The sequence below is a fragment of the Thamnophis sirtalis genome, unplaced genomic scaffold (genome assembly GCF_051295495.1).
Source record: "Thamnophis sirtalis isolate CommonGarterSnake01/CBP01778 unplaced genomic scaffold, rThaSir2_p1.2 scaffold_7, whole genome shotgun sequence".
NCBI lineage: Eukaryota > Metazoa > Chordata > Lepidosauria > Squamata > Natricidae > Thamnophis > Thamnophis sirtalis.
In genome coordinates this window covers 47,862,535-47,888,033 of record NW_028261387.1, presented here as the reverse complement: position 1 = coordinate 47,888,033, position 25,499 = coordinate 47,862,535, and the positions used below count along the sequence as shown (strand labels likewise).

The following is a 25,499-nucleotide window of genomic DNA, read 5'->3' as shown; positions in this document are numbered from 1 at the left end:
AAAAGCATGGCATAAGAAACTAACAATTAAGATTCATTTGTTCAATCAATCAAACCAAATCAAAACAAACATATTTTGCTATTGGAAATGTATTTAACAACTGCAGTTCCATTTCATAATATGCCCTTTGTTACGTAGGGATGTACGTTGTTAATTTTACATGTTTTCACATGCTCACTGGGGATTGATTGCCCAAACCCCGGGAAGTTTAAACAACTGTCATTGTCTGGCTGGGCTGCCGGAGGTCCTTAATTTACATGTTTTCACATGCTCAGCGGGGATTGGTTGCCCAAACCCTGGGAAGTTTAAACTACTGTCATTGGCTGGCTGGTCTGCCGGAGCTCCTTAAAAGGTGAGCTCCAGCAGCCCAGCCGGCAGAGCGCAGTCACTTACTCTTGCAATAAAAAGTGCTGAAACTTACGCCTCTCGCCTGCTGCTTCTTGCCAATCTGACACCCTTGACAAGGAAGGCTAAATGGAAGGTGTTAAAATAAATAAAATATCCCATAGGATATTTTCCAAAACTGAGAAAAAGGCTTCTACAGTGATAATATCCCCGGCAGATCACACTTTTGCCTTAGTATCAAATGAAGGAGTGCTGTTAGAAGTATATTTATGTTTCAGCTGTCCTGGTAATTGTTTCTGTATATTTAAGGAAGGAGGTTATGTGAGTTTGGGTAAACTGATGGGAAAGTTAATGAAAATGTTTTATTTTTATTACATGCCTTTTTTCTTTTCTTTTAAAAATTAATTCGGTACATACTTCCTATGAAATATGAAGTTCATTTAACTAATCTTCCTATTTCTCTATTTAGCGTCATATTTTTCACTTTAAAAGGAAAAAAATATCTAACCTCTTAGGCTGGGTTTTTCCCCCAAGACCTGTTATTTCATCTGAATTTAGTGAAGGGCTAAATTATATAGAAAGGCATGCTATATCATTTAAATAAGTTTCAAAATGACTGGGTGACTCAATCAAAATCAGTGATGGTATTGTATTGTGAAACAAACCAATTAAATTCATGAGATGGATTTAGGAAGCCAGTTTAGAATTCCTCTGTGCAATTTTCTCTATAGTCATTTGGGAAACTTTTTGTCACAATTCCATGGGCATATTTTGCTGTTATAAATACTGAGATAGTCCCTGGTCAAATTGTTTATGCAGAATTATATTGCAGCCCAAATGTACACTTAGGAGAAGCCAATAAAGGGTACTGATCAACCTGAAGGTGATAGATTTGCCCTCAGTCTTTGAATATTGATCCCCAAATCTGATGGGCATACCTGAGACTTGACAATCTTACAACAGTACTTCTAGTGCTCAGTTGAGGTAAGAAGGGCATGGCAGGACAGATAGACTGCCCTGGCATAAATTGTAAATAGATCCTTGCGTTGCAACTGGTTCACTTTTTTCCAGATGAAGTTGAAAAATTGAAAAAATACAGTATGTGAATAAGGGAGGATGATATTTATTAGACAGAAGCTTTTTGTTGTCTAGAAAGATAAGGAAGAATAAATCTCACTTTATAAGAATTTTTACTATTTTTCCTTTTATCACAAAGAAGCGAGCACCAAGAGAATGCAGGGATCAATAATTCACTGTGATTCATTGTTGGAAAATAAAAGCCTTCAAAATATTTTGCTCTGTCTACTTAATTCAAAAGTTTATGGGGGCCAAGTTCTAACAATTACCCATCTCCCCCCCCCCTCAGCTTGTTTGCTGAGTTTTATTCTTCCATTTTGGATGGAAAAGGAGGCAAGGATAAGGTGGTTATGCCATATTTCTTTGTTGTCCCAAAGATTGGGGGTAGTGGAATCATCTTCATTTTCTTTAAATAATATTTCTTCATCTCCAGATGAAAACCCCCAGAACATGACATAAATTCTGGAGCTGGCTTTTACATAATATGTACAGGAAGCCTAACTTCTTTCTTGTGCACATAGCTAAATCCTCATACTTTTTTAAAAAAATGTTCCACTATGATATCAATTATTAAAATGTAAAGTTCAAAAACCACCTTCCAAATTAAAAAAGATTTACATAATATATCAGAGCCAAAAGTGCTAAATCCCCGGAGCTGCCTGCCTTCCAGTCAGGTCTCTTTTTTATCTCTGTCCTGCATTACCTTGCTTGCATATTTCTCTTGTCTTCACATTCAGTTTTTTCTTGCCAATGCGTAGGGATTAGCCCAAGGTGTTGAGATGGATAGCTACAGATGCTTAACTTAGATGGCTGACTGCCTAATAAAAGGAACATTGTGACATCCTGTAGCCAGCTTCCTGTCTCACAGAACTGCCTTAAAAGCTGTTATAAGAGATACAACACAAGAGTACCTTGTGTTTTCCTTGTCTAAAGTTTTTCCTTGCCTGATTTGTCTCTATTTCTGATCGAATGCAGCGGTACACAGATAGGAATGCTCCTGAGAAAGTCAGATGACCTTCTACTTTCTCTGGACATTCTGATGTCGACAGTACATCCTATACATGTAGTTGTGCCTAAATATACATAGAATGAAACCAAAACTGATTAGATATCAGTTTTATTCACTAAAGATGGTTTCTTAAGTAATCAGGCACCACTACATGGAATCCGTAAAGCTTCTGAGTACTCTTCAAAGTCAGCCCCATGTAGGGACCATTACAGTAATTGAGCTATGAAATGAATAAGGTACACATGATTGTGGGAAGGGTCTCTTGACCTAGGAAAGGGTGCAACTGGCAAACCAGATGAAGCTATCAAAAGCTCATTGAGCAGGAGGCATGAGTCCAGGAAGAACCACTCTCTCCCAAGTTGCTCACTACCCTTGAAAGGAGACCAAATGCTATCCCTTCCAAGGTTAATATTCCATTCCTAGATTTAGGTGACTCTTAATGTCCATAATCTATAATCACTCAGTCTTGGTGGAATTAAGGCACTGGGTTTGGAACTCGGGAACCTCACTTGGGCTGCCTTGATCGAAATGCCTTGCATAACACTATGTCAGCATATTAATAATACTGTTTCCAAATCAATGAATGACCTCACCCAGTGGTTTCACCTACATTTTTTGCACTAGCATACTGAATGTTCAGTGTTGGCACTAAAGAAGTGCGAACTATGCCCACGGCTTTGAAATGGGACTGGATCTTACTATCATAGTTGCAATTTGTGATGTGATTAGGAGTGCATAGTAAAAGGGATGTATCTTCTGGCAACCAGTAGTTTAGTAAGGATTATTATGTAAAATATCAAAGCCATCAAAGGGGATAAATCACCAAGAATCTATTAATTCAGAAAAGTGGGTGGAAAAATATTAGGATATAAACTCTGGAGTCATATCCATAGAAAAGTTTTTGCTTTTTTGCACTGCAGAGGATGATCACTTTCCATATATTATTTTGTTCTTGCCTTCACATCAAAGTCTAATCCAGCCAAAGTCATGTTTGAGAGTCTCCTGCCAAGTAAGTAAATTCCTGAATAATAGATTAAAGCTTTGGAGCACCCAGATTTATTGATTAACCTTGTTGTAAAGTCTAGCAGCTTGATTTGACCTCACAGCCATTGCTATAGGGGGAAAAAAACTGTTGCCTTCAGACCAAGAATTAAATTCCAAGTACAGACCTCTTGCAATTCCAATAAATGCTGATCAAGTTGCTGATGCCTTGCTCCAGTATCAAAACCCAGGGATTACCCAGATAAACTGCCCAACAAGTAGGCCAGAAAAAGCCCAATGGTTCCTGTGATAGTTCCAGCTTAAGTCCTGCAGCTTTCATTCAAGCAGCTGTAATAGCTTCATCCCTCTGATGCTGAGAATCACCTTCCTTGCCTAATATATAGAATGAAAAGCAAATTTACTGCCTTTCTTGGTGAATATGATCAGTATGCTTCCTGATGACTTTCCATCATCAAAAACATGTAGGATTTATAATGATCCTTATGAAGAGGGGAGCTGAAAAATGGATAACCCCTTATCTTATTCAAAACAGAGCTTGGACTTGGACTACTCTGTTAGTTTTGTGGCATGCCTCAGAGATAAATTTAAAGATCTGGTCAAGTGAGTGGCTGCCAACCATAAGATTCTCTGCCAACAACAGGGTTAGTGTTCAGTGTGGGAGTATGCTGCTGAGTTTCAGCTGTTAGCTCAGGATGTGGGCTGGAATGAAAGAAACTTAATTGTCCAATTCATAGAGGGGATATTAGATGAAATAGGGACAAACTAATTCATCAAGGCATGCTAGAAACCATGGTAGCATTAATACAACTTTGCTTGAATATTGGTAGAAAACTCAAGGAATTGAAGAAGTGTATGTGCAGAAAAGAAAGGCAGCTCTATTTTCTTTCTTTCCTTCTTCCCACTTTCCTGCTAAACTTTGGAAATTGAACCCAGATGAAACTCATATAAACCCAAACATATGAAGAACAGTTGCAGGAATTGGGTATTTCTAATTTAATGAAAAGAAGGACTAGGGATAACATGATAGCAGTGTCCCACTGTCTTAAGGGCTGCCAAAAAGAAGAGGGAATCAACCTATTCTCTAAAGCACTTGAAGACAGAGCAAGAAGCAATGGATGGAAACTAATCAAGGAGGGAAGCAATCTAGAACTAAGGAGAAATTTGCTGACTTGCCGTCAGAAGGTGTGGGTGTTCTATCACTGGATGTTTCCGAGAAGCAATTGGACAGCCATTTGTCCAGAATGGTACAGGGTCTCATTCCTGAGCAGGGGGTTCAACTAGAAGACCTCCAAGTTCCCTTCCAACACTGTTATTCTCTTATACTGTAACCCATGTTGCTTGGAAGTAACAGAGCTTCACTATTGCCTAGGCCTATTTTATGTAAACCTGCCCACTTCATATGTGAGTTCCTAGTTGCAACTCCCCCTTTTGAAGCATTAATTAAATGTAGTTCTGGAGAAAGGGGGCAGTTTAAATAGATGCCCTAAACACTCTATATCTGTTTTTTGGGGGTGGCTCCAGCATCATAAAGGTTCAGAGGCCAGAAATTATATGAATCCTAGACATGCAGAGCTACAAATCCATTTAATCATTCTTGTTACGCTAAAGACTCAGGCCATTGCTGAAATACACCTGCAAGTCTTTGTAGATTCTGGTACCATAAGCACTTTCACTGAGACCTTTATTGCACACAGATATGGTCTGCCTATTCAGTCTATCCAGCCCCAGCAAGAAATGAAATTATTTATGACCAGATGTTTCACTCTGGATGTATCACAGAATACAATAAAACACCACAACTTATCATCAACTATCATCCACCAGTCCCCATCCCTCTTCAAGTACCTCCTCTTTCGGTAACTGCCAAAACTGTGATCTAAGCTGATGTATTTGGAAAGGGCAAATGGAAAGCAGAGATCCTGACCTCTCATTGGTTATGTGACAAATTTATTCCTGAAGCTCAGATTTTCTCAGATCAGCACTATGCCACATCAAAGGAAGAATTAATTGCCTGAAGGAATATCTCAAGGGGAATTTATCAAAAGGTTTTATCTTGCTCCTTGCCAATGTTCCTATCTTTTTTTTGTCAAGAAGGTTGGCATTCTGCACATTATCCGTCATTATTGGCTCCTGAAGTCAGTTGACATTAGGGATCACTACCTTCTTTCCTTCATTTTTATCTCTTGGGTTTACAGCAGATGATGCATATTTCACCAAATTGGATCATTTTCAGATGAAGGAGGATGATGAATATCTAAGTGTTTTTAAATATATGGTAACAGTTTTCAGATTCGTTAATACCCCATCTTTCTAAAGATTTCCAATCACCCTTTCCATTATATTTTTAAATAATTTTTGATGGTCTTTTTATTTTATTTACTTTATTTACCTATGTTTAAAATGTTTGTTTTAAAGTGACTCATTCACTCTAGAGGGGAGAACAAAGAAGTATATCTAGAAAAGAAACCACACCAATTAATATAAAATCTTATGGGGACTCACCACCCTTCCACCCCTAGGCCTGTGAGAATAACCAGGTTTTCAGTGCCTTCTACAATATCATCAGAGTTGAAGTTCTAGATTTCTGGGTAGATAGTCTACAATGTAGGTACCATAATAGAAATTGCAGACTTCTGATGTCCTACCAGATGACCTTGTTTAATTGAGAAGATTTTGCTAGATCTTAGCTGACAGGTGGAAATAATCAGAAATAGGTGGTCCATAAAGTAAGAAAGTTTTGTGTCATAGGTGATAATCAGGATTTTGAATCATACCTGGAAGCTGATAGGGAGCCAGCTTGGGGAGTAGTAGTGTCACACAAGTGTACTGTAAGATGCCCATTACTGCTTGTACTGCCATATTCCAGCCCATCTGGTTTTCTAGTGGTTTTCAAGGGTAGTCCCATATAGATCACATTGCATAGTCCATTCTTGAAGTGACTAGGACATGAATGATTGTCCTGATCCAGGAATGGGCACAACTGGAACAATAGATATTATCTGGGCAAAAGCCTTCTTGGCTTCAGCTACCATCTATTCTTCAAGTTGGAGCTGTGAGTTTAAAGCCACCCCTAACTCACAACAACAAATCACATGATTCATTTTGAACTATAGTGCTTCACTTATCAATAGTGGCAAAGACGTTTGTAAAATTGGGCACGGCTCCCTTAAAATCTGCCTTGCTTAGCAACATAAATTCTGGTTCCAATTATGATCATAAGTAAGGCACTACCTGTATTGGATTATTAGGGCTACCATATTTCCTAAAAATAAAGATTGCTCCTGCAAAAAGTAGATATTTTTCTGCCTTCATATCTGTCTATGTTATCTGGATGTACAACATTTTGGTCCTGATTTCACTGCACTGATTGTATCAAGTTACTAGCTTTGGATATATAACTTTTAGATGAATTTTTGTTTTCTTTATTATGTACTCTTGTAGCTTTTGCATGTACATCTCTATTCATCCTTTAGCTTTTGCATGTAAATCTCTTCCTCCAGACCTAAGTCTGATGGTGAAACTCAGAAGAGTAAAGACTAATGCCATTTTAGAACAATACTTTTTCTGTTAGAAAAACTAAAACAATTACTTTGACATTTCATCTATGGCTGTATTCATTTCTAACTCAGTTTGTGTCCCTACTCAGGTAGTACCATTTCAGGCCACCTACAGTTATTACCTGCTCCAGCTGCCAAATGCTTTCCAACTTTACCTTGATACAGTGGCCTTACATGCTTTTCAGGAACGTCAAACTGTGTTCTTGGCCTCCTTAACAATTACCTTGTCATTATTGTCAGGAAGCCCCTCTGCCCCTTGCTGTTGGCAATTACGCCTGGCTTTCTCTGCTCCATATAATCATCTTACAAACTGGACATTAGGTTTATTGCCCTTCATAGATCAGGCCTATGACTTTTTATTTACACCTTCCAGTCACTTTGAAAATACATCCACTTTTCTACTGTGCCCAGATTTCCCCTTGAAGTGCTAGAGCGCCATAGACTTTGCAGATTAGCTGTTTTCCATTGATTTCCTCCATCCACAATGAGATCCAAACATGGGAGAATTCAAGGCTATTGTTATTGAAGAGTTCCAATAAGGAAATGGCAAACTGACATGCAGACACTTGGAGATTTTATAGCCGAAAATGGTTTATGATTGCTGAATCCAGACTGCCAAATCTCTCCAGAGAAAGAAAAGATCTTGATATCACTTATACATACTCTGAACATTTTTGTATGTGAATGGAGTAAACTGCAGAAACTCATGTGTTTGTGATCACTTGTTGGGAGGTGCAGGATTCCACTGAGCTGTTAATGTGGCCTATTTATGGGCTAAACATTTGACCAAAACTTACTTATTAATCACGTTGGAGTTTAATTTTTTTTTGTTTTACTGTTTTTAAAGATTAAGAGCTTTCCAAATTGCAAGTTTGATCATATTCATTGAGTTTTTCTTCAATCCTTTAAGAAAGAAATTTCAATTGAAAGTTTAAGATTTACAAGATTTCCCTTCCCCCTTGAATATACAGCAAAAGGGTAAACATTTTAGGATTGTATAAATGATTAAAGACTCATAGGGACTTGAGTTGGAACATTGAAATTAACTATATAGAATCCTTCCTGTAGGAAACTTTCTGTATTTACATCTGATGATGATGATCTGATGATAAGATGACTTTGAAGGTTGGTCACTAGAGGGTATCAAAAGGAAATAAATATATCAGTGAATACATTGAAAAAAATGGGATGGGTTTGTAAGTCATATTTTATGTTTTCCAACTGATCAGATGGAGAAAGATAGAGTTCCTGAAGTTAGATGCTAAGTTTGGGTTTCCATATGCACTGAAACACCTTTTGAAGACTTGGATTTCAAGTACTACAAAGCCATAGTGGCTATGAAGGGAGGAGGAGGCTTAGAGAAAAGGGTAGTGAAACAAAGAAACTGAAACAATAAAGACCATGAAAATGGGGAGAGAAGTAGATATTGCTTAATCTAGAATACAGATCAGTTTCCCACAGAAATGTTTTATATAAAAGGAGCATCATGCATAGAAGTATAAAATCAAGAATCTCTGTTTTTGTTTCCAGTATTTGTTCTTCTGGGAGTGTAAGATAAAGATGTAATTAATTAAGAGCAATAAAACAACTATAAATTAAAAATGGTTTTCTGTAGAAGAAAGCCCTCCATGAGAGACAAAGATAGATATGCTTACATGTTGAGATTGGAATTGGCATCTCTGATTTATTTATTATTCATTTTTATTCTTTTGTAATTTTGTGATGTGTTTTTGTGTTTCTACTTGTGTTATATATTTATACTATATATAAATAAAAGTCAGTTTATATGGTAGAGTATAATCATATACAGATATAAACAAAATATGTAAGCTTCAAATAAGAGCCCAAATAGTTACTGCACTGTGTAGTAATGTTTCATCCAAGCCATTTGACATTGCGTCATTTAGGCACATATCATAAAAAATGCAATAGGATGTTCTTGTTCTGACCTGGGCTTCCCAAGAGCATGGCACAAACTCCTTGTCCCAACAAAAAACCCTTTTATTAATTTACTGGGGATTCTACTCATTCGCATTCAGCAAAGTTTTCAAGGGAGGAGTTACAATCACAGGGTTCACCAACAAATGCTCACTCGACAAAAACGTGACCGACAAAACCGCGGCGAGAGAACTGTGAGTTCAAAATTGCACCAATGAATGAGCACAGAAGCGTGCCAACAACAGTGCGCCAACAAAAGCGTGCCTTCAACAAACAAGTAATAACAACCTAATAACCCTAACCCTAAACCTAAACCCAACCCTAAACCTAACCCTGAACCCTTACCTTAACTTAAATCACGCTTTTGTGGGCGTGGTTTTGTCGGCGCATTGTTGTGGGGGCATTTATGACGTCATGGTTTTCTCGCCGCGGTTATGTCGGCACGCTTTTGTCATGCACGCATTTGTCAGGTCACACAATCACAGTCCTTATCTGGCTTGGAGAGCTGACAGGCTGATATCTGCAAAACTTGGCAAGGAGTCTCGGAGAGTCATGAACCAATTAAGTGAACTAATTGTCTCCTGCAAACTCCATTCTCCTTTCACTCCTCTTTTATTTCCTCTGGGAGGGGCATTCATCATCTACCTGTGGCCTTACTCCCAAGTCAATCCCTGTTCTTTAGCTGTTCCCTTCGTCTGGCAACTCTGTGGGTGCGCACACTGGGAACAGGCTCCAGCTGTTTGTCTGCCTCACTGATGTCTGACCCTGAATGAAGGGAGCTGATAACTGGCATACTCCTCTCTGCTTCCCACACAGAGCCCTCATCAGAGCCTTCCCCAGACTCCAGGACTGGCCCATGTTCCTCCTTAACCTCCTCACTGCCCTAATCTGCTGCCAGCTCCACTGGCTGCTGGTGGGCCACAACATTCTTTCCACTTTTAAATAAATGAAGAGTTAACAAGGAAGTTTGTTGAGACATGTTCATAATTTGGTTTCATGTTTTTATCCTCACTAAAATTACAGATACAGGCATAAAACCCACAGATGAAACCACATGAAAATGTTATTTTGGGCCATGGCAAAATTGTCTCATGCCTTTCTTTAATCTATCCATGTTTGTCACTACTGTTTAAAGACTTCTCAAATCATGCTATTTTCTCTAATCACAGGGAGCGTGTGTGTGGCACAATCAGTCAAGATTCCCCGGGAACCTAAAGAGGGAGAATTTGATAAGATCATTCGGCGCCTTCTGGAAACATCCCATGCTCGAGCTGTCATCATATTTGCCAATGAAGATGATATCAAGTAAGAATTTAGAGATTAATACTTTAGAATCTGTGATGGAAATAGACAGACAAAGAAATAAAATGTATGGAAGAATAGGGCATGTAGAAGGGGAGTAAACTAGATAAGAACCTTGTTAATGAATAAAATGGAATATTGTCAGCATTTCTGAGGTTGGCTAGGTCAAAGAACAGATAATAAAAGAATTAATTGTACTCTTGATATAGGATATAATAACAGAATTCTTAAAGTCTGCCAGAGCTTTCCTTTGCACTCTGTCTTATACTAAATAGAATCAAGATGGGGTTATATTGAGTTTCTTTTTCACCCTCTTCTTTCCCAGAACTAAACTGATGTTTACTTAACAGTTCTTAAATTTCTTCTTGAAGGCTATTTCCCATATTCCTTCCTCAATAACAACATATCAGGATACATTTTCCATTGTTCCTCTGTGTTTCAAAATGGTACCAGTGTCTTCTGTAGCTCTGTAAATTGATATGTTTCTGAAGATACGTATTTCTGATGGTTTGCTATAGGTTAAATATGTACCCCCAACTTAGAAGAGGCCCATCCCTTGGCTAAAAATCAGAATAGGTCCATCCTTCTTCAGTTTGGTGGTGTTGATCAAACTCTTTAGATCTGTGGGTTCATACCTCCTTCAGCTTGCATGGCATAGAAAAGATGCATCAGAAGTTTATAAATGATTTCAGGAAAATAGGTAAATTTGAGGAAGAAGTATTAATAATGACTATATAAAAATCTGAAGGTCTAAATTCCTGGATTTTGCTCCAGGAAACATTCCATTGAAATGCTTATGGGAAGCTTGTTTGTGGTTGTGCCACAAAAAAGCACTCAAGTTCTAAGACGTTTTAAAATATGATCTATAGATTCAAAGAAATATGATGCAAAGCAGACTGGGGGGTACTTGAAGTTTTCATCATATAATCAGTAGTTTCAAAGATTTAAAATACTTTTAGAAATTTAATATAATTTTGAAGCCTCTTTTTCAAAAACACTTTCCACAAATATTATGGTTTTGTGAGGAAATTTTGAAGTTAGCTTCCATGGAATTTATCTTTAGTAATTAAAAAGAATACTTTTAATATTCTCTGGTAATCACTAGAAAGTAAAATATGCCTTTTTCCAATGGAGTAAATGGAACTATAACACAAAATGAAAAACTGAAAGCACACAATCCTCCGATTTAGTTCTTTAGTTCTTTAGATCTTGCAGTTTTGAGTTGCACCTGATCTTGCAAGTATCTAATTTATTAATCAATAAATGTTGGCAAATATAAGTAAATTGACATTTTCAACCAGTTTACATCAAACAGCTTAGGGTTTTTGAGAAGCTCTTAAAAATACTTTATGTTATTTCCTTTCACCAAAATCAGGGAATTTCCTTTGCAGCATAAATGACAAGTATCTTTAAACAGATGTTTATAAACATTTGCCTATATGAAAATAAGCAGTAAACTGGAGAATTGCATTCTGGTGGCAATAGTTTACATGCATCTGGAAAATTCCCATTTTTCAGGCAATGGTAAGTTCACATGTACTACTGAGCCAGATGATTCTTTAGGATTGATTCACATGATTCATGCATGTATTTCTGGGTACAACATATAAGAGCTGTTGTGATTTTTAAACCTGCATATGTACTGTATTTTTCCAATCTTCTCAAATGGACTTATATCTATTTTCTAGACCTAATTTCTTATAATTCTAAACATTGCAGTCAAGGTCCTCTTTGATCACAATTGGATTGGATTGGATTGGATTTATTTATTTATAGGCCGCCCTTTTCCCTGAGGGGACTCAGGGCGGCTTACAATCAAAAAAGGAAGGGGAGTGTAGGACAATACAAAAAAGAAAAGAAATGTGCACAAAGTAAATTAACAATAAAAACTCAACATTCACTCAGCATTCGGGCGGGGCGAAATAAGATTATCCCCAGGCCTGACGGGTTAGCCAGTTCTTGAGGGCTGTGCGGAAGGCCTGGACGGTGGTGAGGGTACGAATCTCCACGGGGAGATTGTTCCATAGTGTCGGAGCCGCAACAGAGAAGGCTCTCCTCCGAGTAGTCGCCAGTCGGCACTGACTGGCGGATGGAATACGGAGGAGGCCAACTCTATGCGATCTGATGGGACGCAGGGAGGTAATTGGCAGAAGGCGGTCTCTCAAATAGCCAGATCCACTACCATGGAGCGCTTTATAGGTGGTGAGTAAGACCTTGAAGTGCACCCGGAGACCAACAGGTAGCCAGTGCAGCTCGCGGAGGATCGGTGTTATGTGGGCGAACCGTGGTGCGCCCACTATCACTCGCGCGGCCGCATTCTGGACTAGCTGAAGTCTTCGGATGCTCTTCAAGGGCAGCCCCATGTAGAGCACATTACAGTATTCCAGCCTAGAGATCACAAGGGCTCGAGTGACTGTTGTGAGGGCCTCCCGATTCAGGTAGGGCCGCAACTGGCGCACCAGGCGAACCTGGGCAAATGCCCCCCTGGTCACAGCTGAGAGATGGTGGTCAAAAGTTAGCTGTGAATCCAGGAGGACTCCCAAGTTGCGGGCCCTTTCTGAGGGGTTTAAATTTTGTCCCCCCAGCCTGAGTGATGGTATGGTGGTCAAATTTTTGGGAGGGAAACACAACAGCCACTCGGTCTTGTCTGGGTTGAGTATCAGCTTGTTCGCTCTCATCCAGTCTTTAACGGCTTCCAGTCCCCGGTTCATCACGTCCACCGCTTCATTGAGTTGGCACGGGGCGGACAGATACAATTGTGTATCGTCCGCATATTGGTGATATTTTATCCCGTGCCTTCGGATGATCTCGCCCAGCGGTTTCATGTAAATGTTAAATAGTAGGGGGGATAGGACCGACCCCTGCGGCACCCCATAGGTTAGGGGCCTCAGGGACGATCTCTGCCCCCCCACTAACACCGACTGCGACCTGTCCGAGAGATAGGAGGAGAACCACTGCAAAACAGTGCCGCCCACCCCCATCTCCCACAGTCGTCGCAGAAGGATACCATGGTCGATGGTATCGAAAGCCGCTGAGAGGTCCAGGAGAACTAGGATGGAAGCATGGCCTCCATCCCTAGCTCTCCAGAGATCATCAGTCAATGCGACCAAAGCGGTTTCTGTGCTGTAACCGGGTCTGAAGCCAGACTGGAAGGGGTCAAGATAGTTAGCTTCCTCCAAGGTACGCTGAAGCTGGAGAGCCACCACCTTCTCAACAACCTTCCCTACAAAGGGAAGGTTGGAGACTGGACGATAGTTATTAAGAACAGCTGGATCCAGAGACGGCTTCTTCAGGAGGGGTCTCACCACCGCTGTCTTAAGCGCGGTGGGAAAGTACCCCTCCCCAATGGACGAACATTAAACATTGTAGTTGCCTAGATACCATGATAAGCTGAAAGTTCACCCCAAATGTCATGGTGATGATGGGAGTATTGGTACAACTATGAGACAATATGAGAAGGCTGGGAAAGGAATGGAGAGGAGACATTTAGTATATTATATATTTCCCATCAAACTAGCATTAAAGGTACTTTACTGAAATCTGTATAGTTCTCAGATCCTTGATTTCACCTAGTTTTATGGGGCTTGACACCAGTCTCATCAATTGTAAAAGAAATCCCTTCTCTCATTTATAGCAAGTTAATTATGGCAAATCATTCAAAAAGATTTGCTACTTGGCTTGAGCCACCTTTTCTGAAACGAATAATCCATCTTCAATGTCTGGAGTTTTGTATCTATTTTCCCTTCCAATCTTTTCCAAGCTCACCCACAATCTCCCATCACAATATTGTATATGGAAAAAGCTCCATTTATTTAAGAGTGAGTAGTTCACATTTATTGGTTAGCACAAGAGAGATTAGGAGATGAACCAGATGCTGCGCCGCCATAAAACCTATGTGATTTTGTGTGTGTGAGTGTGACTTTGTGTCTGCCCAAGATGCAATAGTAAATTATATGTAAATTGTGGGAAGTTCATGTATTATGTGGATATAAAAAAACAATGGAGAAGGTGCAAGTTGGGTTCTGTGTCTTAGTTCAGAGTTGCATTGCTGTATATTCTGCAAATATAGTTGGGCTGCCATTTTGTCAGATGGGGGAGTGAGTTAGAGCTTTTCATGCAATAAATATATAGCTCTTCCGCAATATGACTTTCTTGGTAGGCTGAGATTGCATCCCACAGAATTTCTTTGTGATTTTTATACATACATAGCAGTGGTGGGTTCCAGTTCCTGTTGCAACTGGTATGGTGCAACGGGGCCTGGCATCCCCCACATGCACACGTGCAACATGCACACACATGTGCGCATGCGTCTTTACCTCCGCAACGCCTCCGTAATGTTCCAGCTGTTCGGCAGAGCGTCACACATGTGCCGTACACTCCGTGTGTGGAAGCGCCAAAGAGCTCAAATACAGGTAAGGAGCTCAGGCGGGTGGGCGGGTCCTCTGGAGCACCGTACTGGGGCGTACCGCCTGCAACCCACCACTGATACATAGCCATTTTCCCTGTTGCCCTTATTTGCCCAGATTTTATTTATTTATTTAAAACATCGCAGACTCAATGTAAAGCAATACAGAGCTGTGCTAATTCATGAAATAAAAATAAATCTAAAATCCATAGCTGGGCAGTAACTTTATTTCTTTGTTTATTTAGGTGCCTTGCATGAATGACTTTAAGTGGCTTACAACCAATGCTCTGCAAATGGCAATGATTTTAATCTGCTTCCTAAAGCATAAAAAAGTAGAAGCTAGCCTCATTTCAAGAAATGAAGTATTACCAAATGCTACTGTTAAGAATATCATTCTCCAGGTTTCCTCTGGCATGTCTCCAAAGATAAATGTCCTGTCTTGGTTAGATAGTATAATTGAACAAATTCTACCCAGAGAAGGAGCTGCCAAATATAACAAGAGCCCAAGCTGCATATAGCTTTAGTGTATAGATTATAACCAGCACCTTGAACTGAACCCAGGAGACTATTGGCAACTGGTTCTGCTTTTATAAAATATGTGTTATTCTGATAAACTCTGAGTAGCCTGACCATCAGGCAAATAATTATTTTCTGTGCCAGCAGCTATTGCAGTAGTTATTAAGATCAACCAAAATGAGAAGCGTATCTAGTTCCATTTCCAATTTAGTGAGTCATTGCTTGTTAATTTTATTCTTCTCACATTCTAGCATTCCCTCAACTGTGAAGTTAAATGGATAGCTTTGGACCAATCTCTCATTCCCACAATTTTGGTCACATGAGTATAGGAATGTATGTATCACTCTGAGCTGCTGACAGTGAAATGCAGTCCAATATAATAAATAAATGCCTGATTCCCATGATAATTCAGTAAGTATTGAATATTTGCTGTGGCCACAATTGATGCCACATGTTTGGGGGTTGTTCAGTTCTATTACGCTTTTTGTTGTGTAATTCAGTGTCCCCCCCGCCCCAGTTTAATAGTGCCAAGAACAATATCTCATTTTGGCAGCTGTTGAGGCCTGTTCTTAGGATCAGTTGAACTACTGTGAAATCCAGAGATGGGTTCCTATCTATTTGGTCCGGTTCGCCCGAATAGGTAGTAAAAATCTGGTGTACCTTTCTGAACTGGTAGTAATGGCAGCCTGGCTACACCCCCGAACTGGTTTCCTCAGTCCCCACTGCTGTTGCCTGCAAGTTTTATTATCTGGAAAAGGAGGCAAAGAGAAACAGTCCTGTCACCAAAGTAGGCAACAGGGGGAAAAAATTCCAACTTCAGCCTCCTGGTGCGACGTGAGGCTTTGGGTGAAGGCGAAAGGGAGATTGAGAAGCAGGTTGAGTGAGGGGTGGGCAGAGGCATTTCCCCCTTCTCCCAGCTTCCAGAAGCACTCTGCAGGCTTCAGCAGGGCTGGGGGAAGTGAAAAATTTTCACAAATGGGGGGCATTTTTTCCTTCCCTCAGCCCTGCTGAAACCTGCAGAGTGTTCCTGTGGGCCGAGGAGGACAAAAACATTTTTTTCTTACTGGGTAGTTTATGGCTTGGTGAAGGGGCCATGTGACTGAGTATGCATGAGTGATGTCAAGTTGATACGCCCACTTAGTCACATACCTCCCCATCTAGCCACACCCACTAAAAAATTAGTAGTAAATTTTTTTGAAACCCACCCCTGGTGAAATCTGATGATCTAAACTAACTGATGGATTAAAATAAAGTAGTAATGAAATCTCCCCGCATCTCAGAAAGTTGAGACATCATTCTGTATACCAAGATGCATGTAAATATTCATAGTTAATGCTGCTCAATGTCAGCCCCTCTAGGAAGATCAGGTCAGAAAATCAACTCCATGGGAACACTAAAAATGCTTTTATTGAAATGGCTATAATAATAGAATTCTTGCAAATCTGATTGTGCTGTACTTGCTCCCCTACTTATACTCCAGTGAATCAGGGAGGCATCTGCCTGAATCACTTCCAGATATTGTCTTACCACTCAGGACTTTAGATGTGTTTAAGCTCTTTTTGCCTAGGTAACCATTCTTGCATATTTCCATCATTTTTATACTCTCTACCCAATGACCATAATAAGGTTACTAATATTCATATTTTGAGAAAATGTATTTTAACATGCATATTTTTGAAAGCAAACACACTGCATATCTTTAAAAATATGCATTTGTAAATGGGTGAAAGTGCTATTTATTAAATATGAATACATTTGAAAAGTTTTGGCATATGATACTCAACATTGCTATTGACCATATTGGCTAGTATTGATGGGAGACAAAATTAAAAATATATGGAGGCCACCAGATTTCAGAATAACAGAATTATAGAGTTGGAAGGGATCTTGGAGGTCTTCTAGTCCAACCTGCTGCTCAGGCAAGAGACCTTATATTATTCTGGAAAAATGGCTGTCCAATCTCTTATTGAAAACCTCTAGTGATGAAGCACCAACAACTTCTGAAGGCAAGCCATTCCACTGATTTAATCTTCTCACTGTTAGGAAATTTCTCCTTAGGTTGCTCCTCTCCTTAATTATTTTCCATCTATTGCTTCTTGTCCTGCCTTCAGGTGCTTTGGAGAATAGGTTGACACTCCTCTTCTTTGTAGCAGCCTCTTAGTTATTGGAATACTGCTATCATATCACCCACATTCCTTCTTTTCATTAAAGTAGACATACCCAATTCCTGCAACCATTCTTTGTATGTTTTAGCTTCCAGTCCCCTGATCATATTTGCCATCTTCCCTATACTCTTTCTAGAGTCTCAACATCTTTTTTCTTAACGTCCATTTGGTCAGATGGATGCACATTGTATTCAGGTCTTTTCCCATGTAAGATTGAGATTGTCTTGGCAATGTTTCAGCGAGGTCTCACTTGCTATCTTCAGGCTGAGTTTTGGGCTTAAAGTGTGATCGGAGCTGGCAAGTGAGACCTCGCTGAAACATTGCCAAGACAATCTCAATCTTACATGGGAAAAGACCCGAATACAAGAAAACCAGCATACCTACACCCGTGAAAATCTCTCTGTGTGTGTGTGTGTGTGTGTCTGTGTGTCTGTATGTATGTATGTATGTATGTATGTATGTATGTATATGTATATGTATATGTATATGTATATGTATATGTATATGTATATGTATATGTATATGTATATGTATATGTATATGTATATGTATATGTATATGTATATATATATGTATATGTATATGAATATGTATATATATGTGTTTGTGTGTGTGTGTGTATATATATATATATATATATGTATGTATGTATGTATGTATGTATGTATGTATGTATGTATGTATAATTTTCTTAGACCAAATTTGTTCCCTCACATTATTATAATGATGAGTATTTTACCACAACTTTCACCAATGTATTTTAATTATTTTCAGATAAGCTTAATTTTTAAAACTTAAAAAGTATACTTACAGTGGAATAAGTGGTCCAGAGGAATTTGAGTGACCTTTAAAAAACCTAGAAAAATGTTGCTTGTTTGAACGTAGGCTCCATGAAATCAACACAAACAACTCTTCTCAATAGATTAATTGAATAGTAATTGTTTGCAAATGAAATATGAGCCAGCAGTGTGACATATGGGCGGGGGGGAGGGAAAGGCAAAGGATTTAGGCTTCATCCATAAAGTATGAGAAGGAAATTTTCTACTGGATTCTGTTTTGGCCAGATCCATCCTCCACTAATCTCCACACTACGAAAGATTCAATGAAAATGAGAGAAATTCTGACAAAGAATTTTGGGGATAGGAACTAAAAAGAAATGAAGGAGTATGTGATGTGGATTATGTTCAAATATCTGAAAGGATGACACAGGAAAACAAATCCAAGACCTGATTGCTAGCATTCCTAGGTGCTGGACACAAGTTACAGGAATGCAGATTTGCACTATTTAAGAAACATCCTATCAAAAAGAGTAATTTGGCAAATGATTCAAATTATTTAGTAAGGTGCTAGTTCCCCATTATTAAAAAGGTAAAGGTTCCACTTGCACATATGTGCTAGTCATTCCTGACTCTAGGGGGTGGTGCTCATCTCTGTTTCAAAGCCGAAGTGCCAGTGCTGTCTGAAGACGTCTCCATGGTCATGTGGCCAGCATGATTAAACACTGAAGGTGCACAGAAGACTGTTACCTTTACACCAAAGGTGGTCCCTATTTTTCTACTTGCATTTTTACATGCTTTCAAACTGCTAGAAGCTGAGACAAGTAATGGAGCTCACTCTGTTACACAGCACTAGGGATTCAAACTGCCAAACTGCTGACTTTTCTGATCAACAAGTTCAGCATCTTAGCCACTGAACCACCATGTCCTCCTTCCCCATTATTGATTATGTTTAAATAGCATTTGGGCCACTATCTGCCTGAGATTCTTTATTTGGATTCCTATACTGACGGTTACATTTTACAGTATAAATTGCCTTTTCCAATTCTTTCAATTTGTGATTCTATTATTCTAATAAGGGAATCACTACACATAGTTTATGGTAATACTTAAATTGTATATAATTCTGGGCTGTTACAGGGGTTTTCACTTTAAATTTGTCCACTGGTTCCATTTCTAGCTATTAGATGATGGCCCTTACCCTTGAATATTTCAGTTCCATTTGTTCCACTGCTCTACTAAATGACCTTGAGAAATTCTCTTTCTCTTCTTTGTCTTTCTCTTTCTCATAATGATGAAAATAAGCATTTTTCAGGCTGTGCAACAGCTATTATTAAGTGTTGTCACAGAACACAATGGCATTTTGAGGTCTTGAGATAGATAGGACTGTGGTATAAAAATGAAACATGGTGGAATACTCACTCTCAAAATGATAAACAACTGGAGACAATCCAGTAATCATTTTACTATTTCTAAAGCTAGAAAGTAGCAGGAAGTCATTGGTCTCTTGAAGAAGAACAAGAGTTTCAGGGTTACATAGATCTTATATAGAATATTGATCAAAGATATTTTAAGCATATCCACAATCTAGAGACCCCAGAAAATTTACAACTGATAAAGATGCAAGATAAGAAAGAAGACACAGTATTATTCAAAGTGCAAAGACTTTACAGTAACATTCTTTGAAATTCAGCATGGCAGCTTTGATATATGGGAGGTGCCAAGACTTTAATTGTTATTTTAACAAGCTGATCCTGTACTTAACTGCAGAAAAGAGAAGAGATAAGGAAGCAGTCACTGCAACATCCTTGAATCTGTTACATTTAACTAAAGACATAAATTCTATGGGTATTTGGAGTCCTTGGCAGAACATTGACACAACTATAAAATATCCTCAACTAAATAAACGACCAAAAAATACATTGCAAAGAATTGCATACAGTATTATAAAGTTAGCTGCTGCTTTAATAAGGATAATAGCTTTTTTGTTTTGTTTCAATTCCATTTCATTTCTCCGTAGGAATAAAACTTGACTTTGATGCTATTTTACTCCATGCTATTTGCTATCATTGCATGCTGTTTACTGTCATCTGTCTTATCATGATCACTACTGTGTTTGCTGCTTCTTCCTTTCAAAAGCACTTGCTGTTTCTCCATGGCTGCAAGGGCTGTCTGTCATTCAGTTTTGTTACCTCTACTCTGTTAATCACTTTTTAATCAAGCTTGTTATTGACAAACCATCCATTGATCCACTGGACACCCTTTTCATTTATTTTCCTGCTAAGGACTTATTTAAAACTAGCCAAATAGACTCGCTCTTCACTTTGGTAACTCTAAACTGTGTAGAGAGTTCATCCCTGTTTGTTTTAGTTGTAACTCTGCTTTCCAAGGGTACTTCTGATTGCTTAGGATGGAGACTCTCGAAGATATATTTTTTTTTTGAGGCAGGTTATTAACATTCAAAGAATGAAGAATGTTGCAGATCTCTAGGCACATTTTGACATCTGCTTATTTAGTGAGCAAATAACACAGTTGTAAGTCATCTTATTCCAGTAATGTTAAAATGAATTATGGAATCATATGTTGGGTTGATTTTCTAAAAAAGAAAAAAAAGAAAAATGGTCATTGATCAAATAATATAGAAATCATCAATCAGCCTTGACTATATAATGATCCATTTTCCTAGAACATTCCTGAGGCAGCACCACGATCCCTCCAGCCACTCTTGAGAAGGGGATGGACTTCCAAATGCTTCTGCTTATTTACTTAATGAGAATATATGGAATCTCATCTTCCGACTCTTTTTCTTATCAGAGTAATATCTAAATTAATTGTGTTGCTTTGAAGAAAGAGAAAACCCCCGAAGATACTGTATTAACATTTCTTAAAATCAGAGAGTTGCACATACTGCTAGGCTAAAAATGTCTGCCACACTTTTTCAATTTTATTGGAAGGAAAATAAATGACTTTTGATTCTCTTCCCCCCCCAAAAAAATAAAAACAGGTTGGTGACATTCTCATGTACAGATGGGAAATTCTTGCCTTAGTAATGAGGAGGTTGTGTGGATGTTTTATAAGGGTTTATATCATTTCTTCCACACCTTTCTCCAGCAGCCTTCCTGTCTTCCCACATTTTTATTCAAGGTCATAGAAAGACAATATACCTCAGCTCTTCCCACAGAGGAAATTTACCAGTATATAAGAAAAACAACTGTACTCTGCCACTTTGTCCCCCCAAAAGTTCAAAATCCTACTCATATAAATACTAAAAGCTTTCTACAGCTTGTTGAGAATGAGGTAGAAAAATGGGACAATTTTTTCAAAGGCTGAAAACTTTTGAGAAACCTTAAGAAAGCCTTTAGCATAACATTTTCACTGAAGGTATCTTGGCTCTTGTTACTGAGCTCTGATGTCATTTCTGCCTAATTTTTCACTGCTTAAAATTTTGTGGCTCAAAGATGATAATAATATGATAGGCAAAGTATCTTTGTACCTCTTCCCTCTCTCATTTTCAAGGAGTTTTTGATAGCTTATGTTAATGATTTTATTACAAAAGGAGTAATGTTAAATTGTGATATCCTGAAGTAAGGCTGCAATCCTGTATAATAGTTAAGTTCTATTGAACTATACAGTAGTTTCCAGTGATCTGGGAGAAACATTTCCTCTTTTAAACTTTCCAAATCTAATATCAATTCTTTGGAACAAAACTTGAGCACATGGGAATTGAAGAAAGTTGGAGAAGAAAGATACCCTATTATAAAGTGATGATGGATTTCACCTACAAGGTTCAGTATAAACCTCACTGAACTAAGGATGTGTCATAATTTTGGTGAAGACTTGCACAGGATTAAGTCCCAAAGTGGAAGAGCTGTAATTCAAATGTAGAGCAGATGCTTTAATGTAGAAGATCTCAGATCCAGTTGGAGCCTCTCCATTTAAAGGGTCAGTGCTGTGCAAGACCTCGGACTCTGTATTGCTGTGTCCCTGTCCAACAGACTGGAAATTTGGATTCTTTTAGATTCCAAAGCAATGATGAGTATATGAGCAGGTATGCCTTATTCCAAGGCAGAATAAGAAAGTAGTACAATAGCAAATTAACATGGGATAGTTGTAACATAATAGCCAAGAATATAACATAACACAAGACAAGGAGCAAAGACTGTTGAAGAGTAGAAATATACAAAGAAAGGAAGACCTTCACCCTTCTGCCAATCATGGAATCCCAAAGAGATGATAGTGGGTGGATCACTTCAAATCCAAAAAATATTCAGCATTCTCCTGTTTAATTCTGTTCCATTCCATGTGGGAAGGGGTATTGACTAGCATATATAGGTTCTGAATCATCATTATGCACACTCTTTTTTAATCACCTCCTTTCACTGGAATTTCCCAAGGGCAAGTTCATCTTCTCTTGTACTTGGAATCCTTTGTTTAATTCTACCATAATTGAGACGATCAAGGTTAAGTAGTTGTTTGGTAGTTAAGGCGTAAGCTTAGAAACCAGGTGACCTTGAGCTCTAGTCCTGCCTTAGGCATGAAGCCACCTGGTGACTCTGTCACTCTCTTTCTCTCTGAGTTCTAGGATGCAGGCAATGGCAAACCAGTACTGAAATCTTGCCAAGAAAACTGCAATGACTTATCCAGGCACTTGCCAGGAGACAAGACTGACTGGAAGGCACCATAACAATATTAATAATAAATGGCAATGAGACCATCTCAAAGTTAACAAGTATCTGTTTCCAAAAAAATTTGATTGAAAAGGAGATGCTCACCAAGGACATGGCAAAATAAAATAATCCAAGTATACTCTTTAGTGACTAAAATAAATACATGTTTAATACTGTATTACAGGTAGCCCTTATTTAATGACCATAATGAACCCAGAATTTCCATCATAAATCCTTGTGGTTGTTAAGCAGGTCACCCACCACCTGACCTGACTTGATTTTACAACCATAGTAAAGTGAATCACCATGATTGTTAAATGAATCGCGTGATTGTTAAATGAGTCACATGGTCATTAAGTGAATCCATTCTCCCAGAGGAAAACAGCAAAAAATGCTACAAATCATGGCCATGTGACCAGGAAACACTGTAACTGACTGCCAAGTGTCCAAAATGCTATCACGTAACTATGGGAGGGAAGTAATCAGTATCTTTTTTGGGGGGGAGCGGGTACATTGTAATTTTGAGCAGTCATCAAATGAAGACTCTGAACATCCTCAATCATTAAAGGGGAATAAAATTATAGGTACCAAACAAAAGAAGTGCATATCACTTATTCAGTTACTCCTCTATTCAAATCCTTCCAAATCCTGGTGAAACAACTAGCACCATTTCCTGTGGTGCAGTAGAGTTCCCATTAATCTGGTAGATAGTTCCCAGTTAGAAATACAAAAATTTGACTGGATGTGAAGTAGATTTTTTTATCTTCCTGTACCTAAAATCTTTTAAATAGCTTTTTGGTCATGATGGAGCCATTATCTTGTTATTGGTAACAGTAAAACTACAATTAATAATTGTATTGTCTTTGGACCTTGACAGCAGAGATATGACTCTTCTTTTTTTTTTCAATTTTAAAAAGGCTTTTATTTATTTATTTATTTAGGAAATTCATATTGTCATCTATTTGCATATGGCAACTCAAGGCAGCTTACAAGAATATAAAAACCTCATATAAAAATAATAAAACTAATAAAAAAGAGAATCATATAATAAATTAATAAAATAATATAATTTAAAAAAAAACACCCCGGCAACAACACATCACACAAGCCATTTAATGGGCTCCATCCCGCTCTGGCTTCTCCAGGCCCACTGGCAGAACCAGGTCTTCAGTGCCTTCTGGAAGAGTGTTAGAGTGGGGACCATTCTAATCTCTGGGGGAATGATGTTCCAGAGAGAGGGAGCCACCAAGGAGAAGACCCTTCTTCTGGGTCCCACCATGTGTATCTCCCTAGGAGATGGGACCCTCAACATTCCTTGCCTCCTGCTCTGGTGAGTCGGGTAGATGTGACCGGCAACAGACAGTCCCTCAGATAATAATATCAGCCATTATATCCATCTGGGTTACTGTACTGAAAATTGTGAGAATGGGAGATATTATTATTTGGAAACAGTTTCTGCTTGAACTATACACTGGTCCTTCCATTTGATTTCCACTGCTTTTTAATATCTGAATACCTCCAAATATGGAGGTTTGGAGCAGGATATCAGTACATAGATGTATCCAGACATGTATTCTCTGAAACATCTTCAGATAATAGAGTGGTTCTCTTGAATATCTGCCTGCAGTTGATAATGAATTGAACTTAGTGGGTTCATATATTGAATTTGGAATCAAACAAGATGAAGATGTTCTTTGTGAGGGTCGATAATTCCAGAGTCAGGGTAGATTTTGTTCTGAATGGAATTACACTTTTACAAAGAAGTAGATATAAAGTTTTCGAGTATTTCTCAATTTTCATCTCTCCAATCTCTCTCCAAGTGAGGCAACAGCTAGAGATACTTTTCATTGGCTTTAAATGATATGCCAACTCCTTTCCTTCCTGGAAGAAAATGATCTCAAAACAGTCATGTATATTATGGAAATGTAAGTTTAAGCAATTATGGGACAGCCTTTATGTCTAGTCTAGAAATTTGAGTTGGCACAGAATTCAGCTGCCAAGTTGCCCTTTGGAAAATCACATCAGTGCTGAAAATATTGTAGAATAAACCACTTTGTTTCAGATGAAATACATAGTGTTGATTATTATATTATATTATAAAATCATCTATGGCTTGGGTTCAAGGCATAGGACAACACCTCTTGGATTACCCCTCCCTACTTGTTGAAATCATCTGAGGAAGTTCTGTTAAAGCTGCTGCAGGCAACCAGGAATCATGCCTTGTCTGTAGTCACGCAAGTTCTTTAGAATTAACTCTCTGTTGAATTGTGGACCTTAACTTATGTTTTAAAAAGTTCTATGACATGGTTTGAATTGTTTATTTTGTTTACATTATTTTTTATTTTGTTTACATTATTATTCTAGTAGAGTTTTAATTTAGGTTTATACTATGTTATCAAGAGACTTCAGCAATTGTCAGTATAATAATTTTAATAAATAATAGCAAAATAAAATTTCTCCCAGATATTGTAATGAAAGCAAAAACTTGTATCGGGTTTACTTGTTACTGGGATTGGCAGAAATTTCAGAAATTGGAATAGGTTATGCAGACTAAATTAAAAATTGGATTATCTGGTGATGCGGAATGGAACAGGCAATCAGTTTTTTCCTAGAGAACATTATACCATCATTTCAGGTGATATTGGAACAACAATGCTAGGTAAAAATAGTGAATTCCATTTTACTTCAATCCTGTAAGTTCTCCTAAATCCTTATGCCATACCTCCCAGAGTTTAGTTAT

The 25,499-nt window shown here is 38.4% G+C and overlaps 1 protein-coding gene across 1 annotated transcript in view; it reads left to right on the top strand.

The window, feature by feature from the left end:
- Positions 1–25,499, top strand: part of GRM4 (glutamate metabotropic receptor 4) — a 384,313-nt gene that overhangs the window by 252,522 nt on the left and 106,292 nt on the right. The window contains exon 4 of the mRNA XM_087719931.1: positions 10,098–10,233. Within this exon, the coding sequence (XP_087576057.1) occupies positions 10,098–10,233 (136 nt within the window). The remainder of the gene's footprint in view (positions 1–10,097; positions 10,234–25,499) is intronic.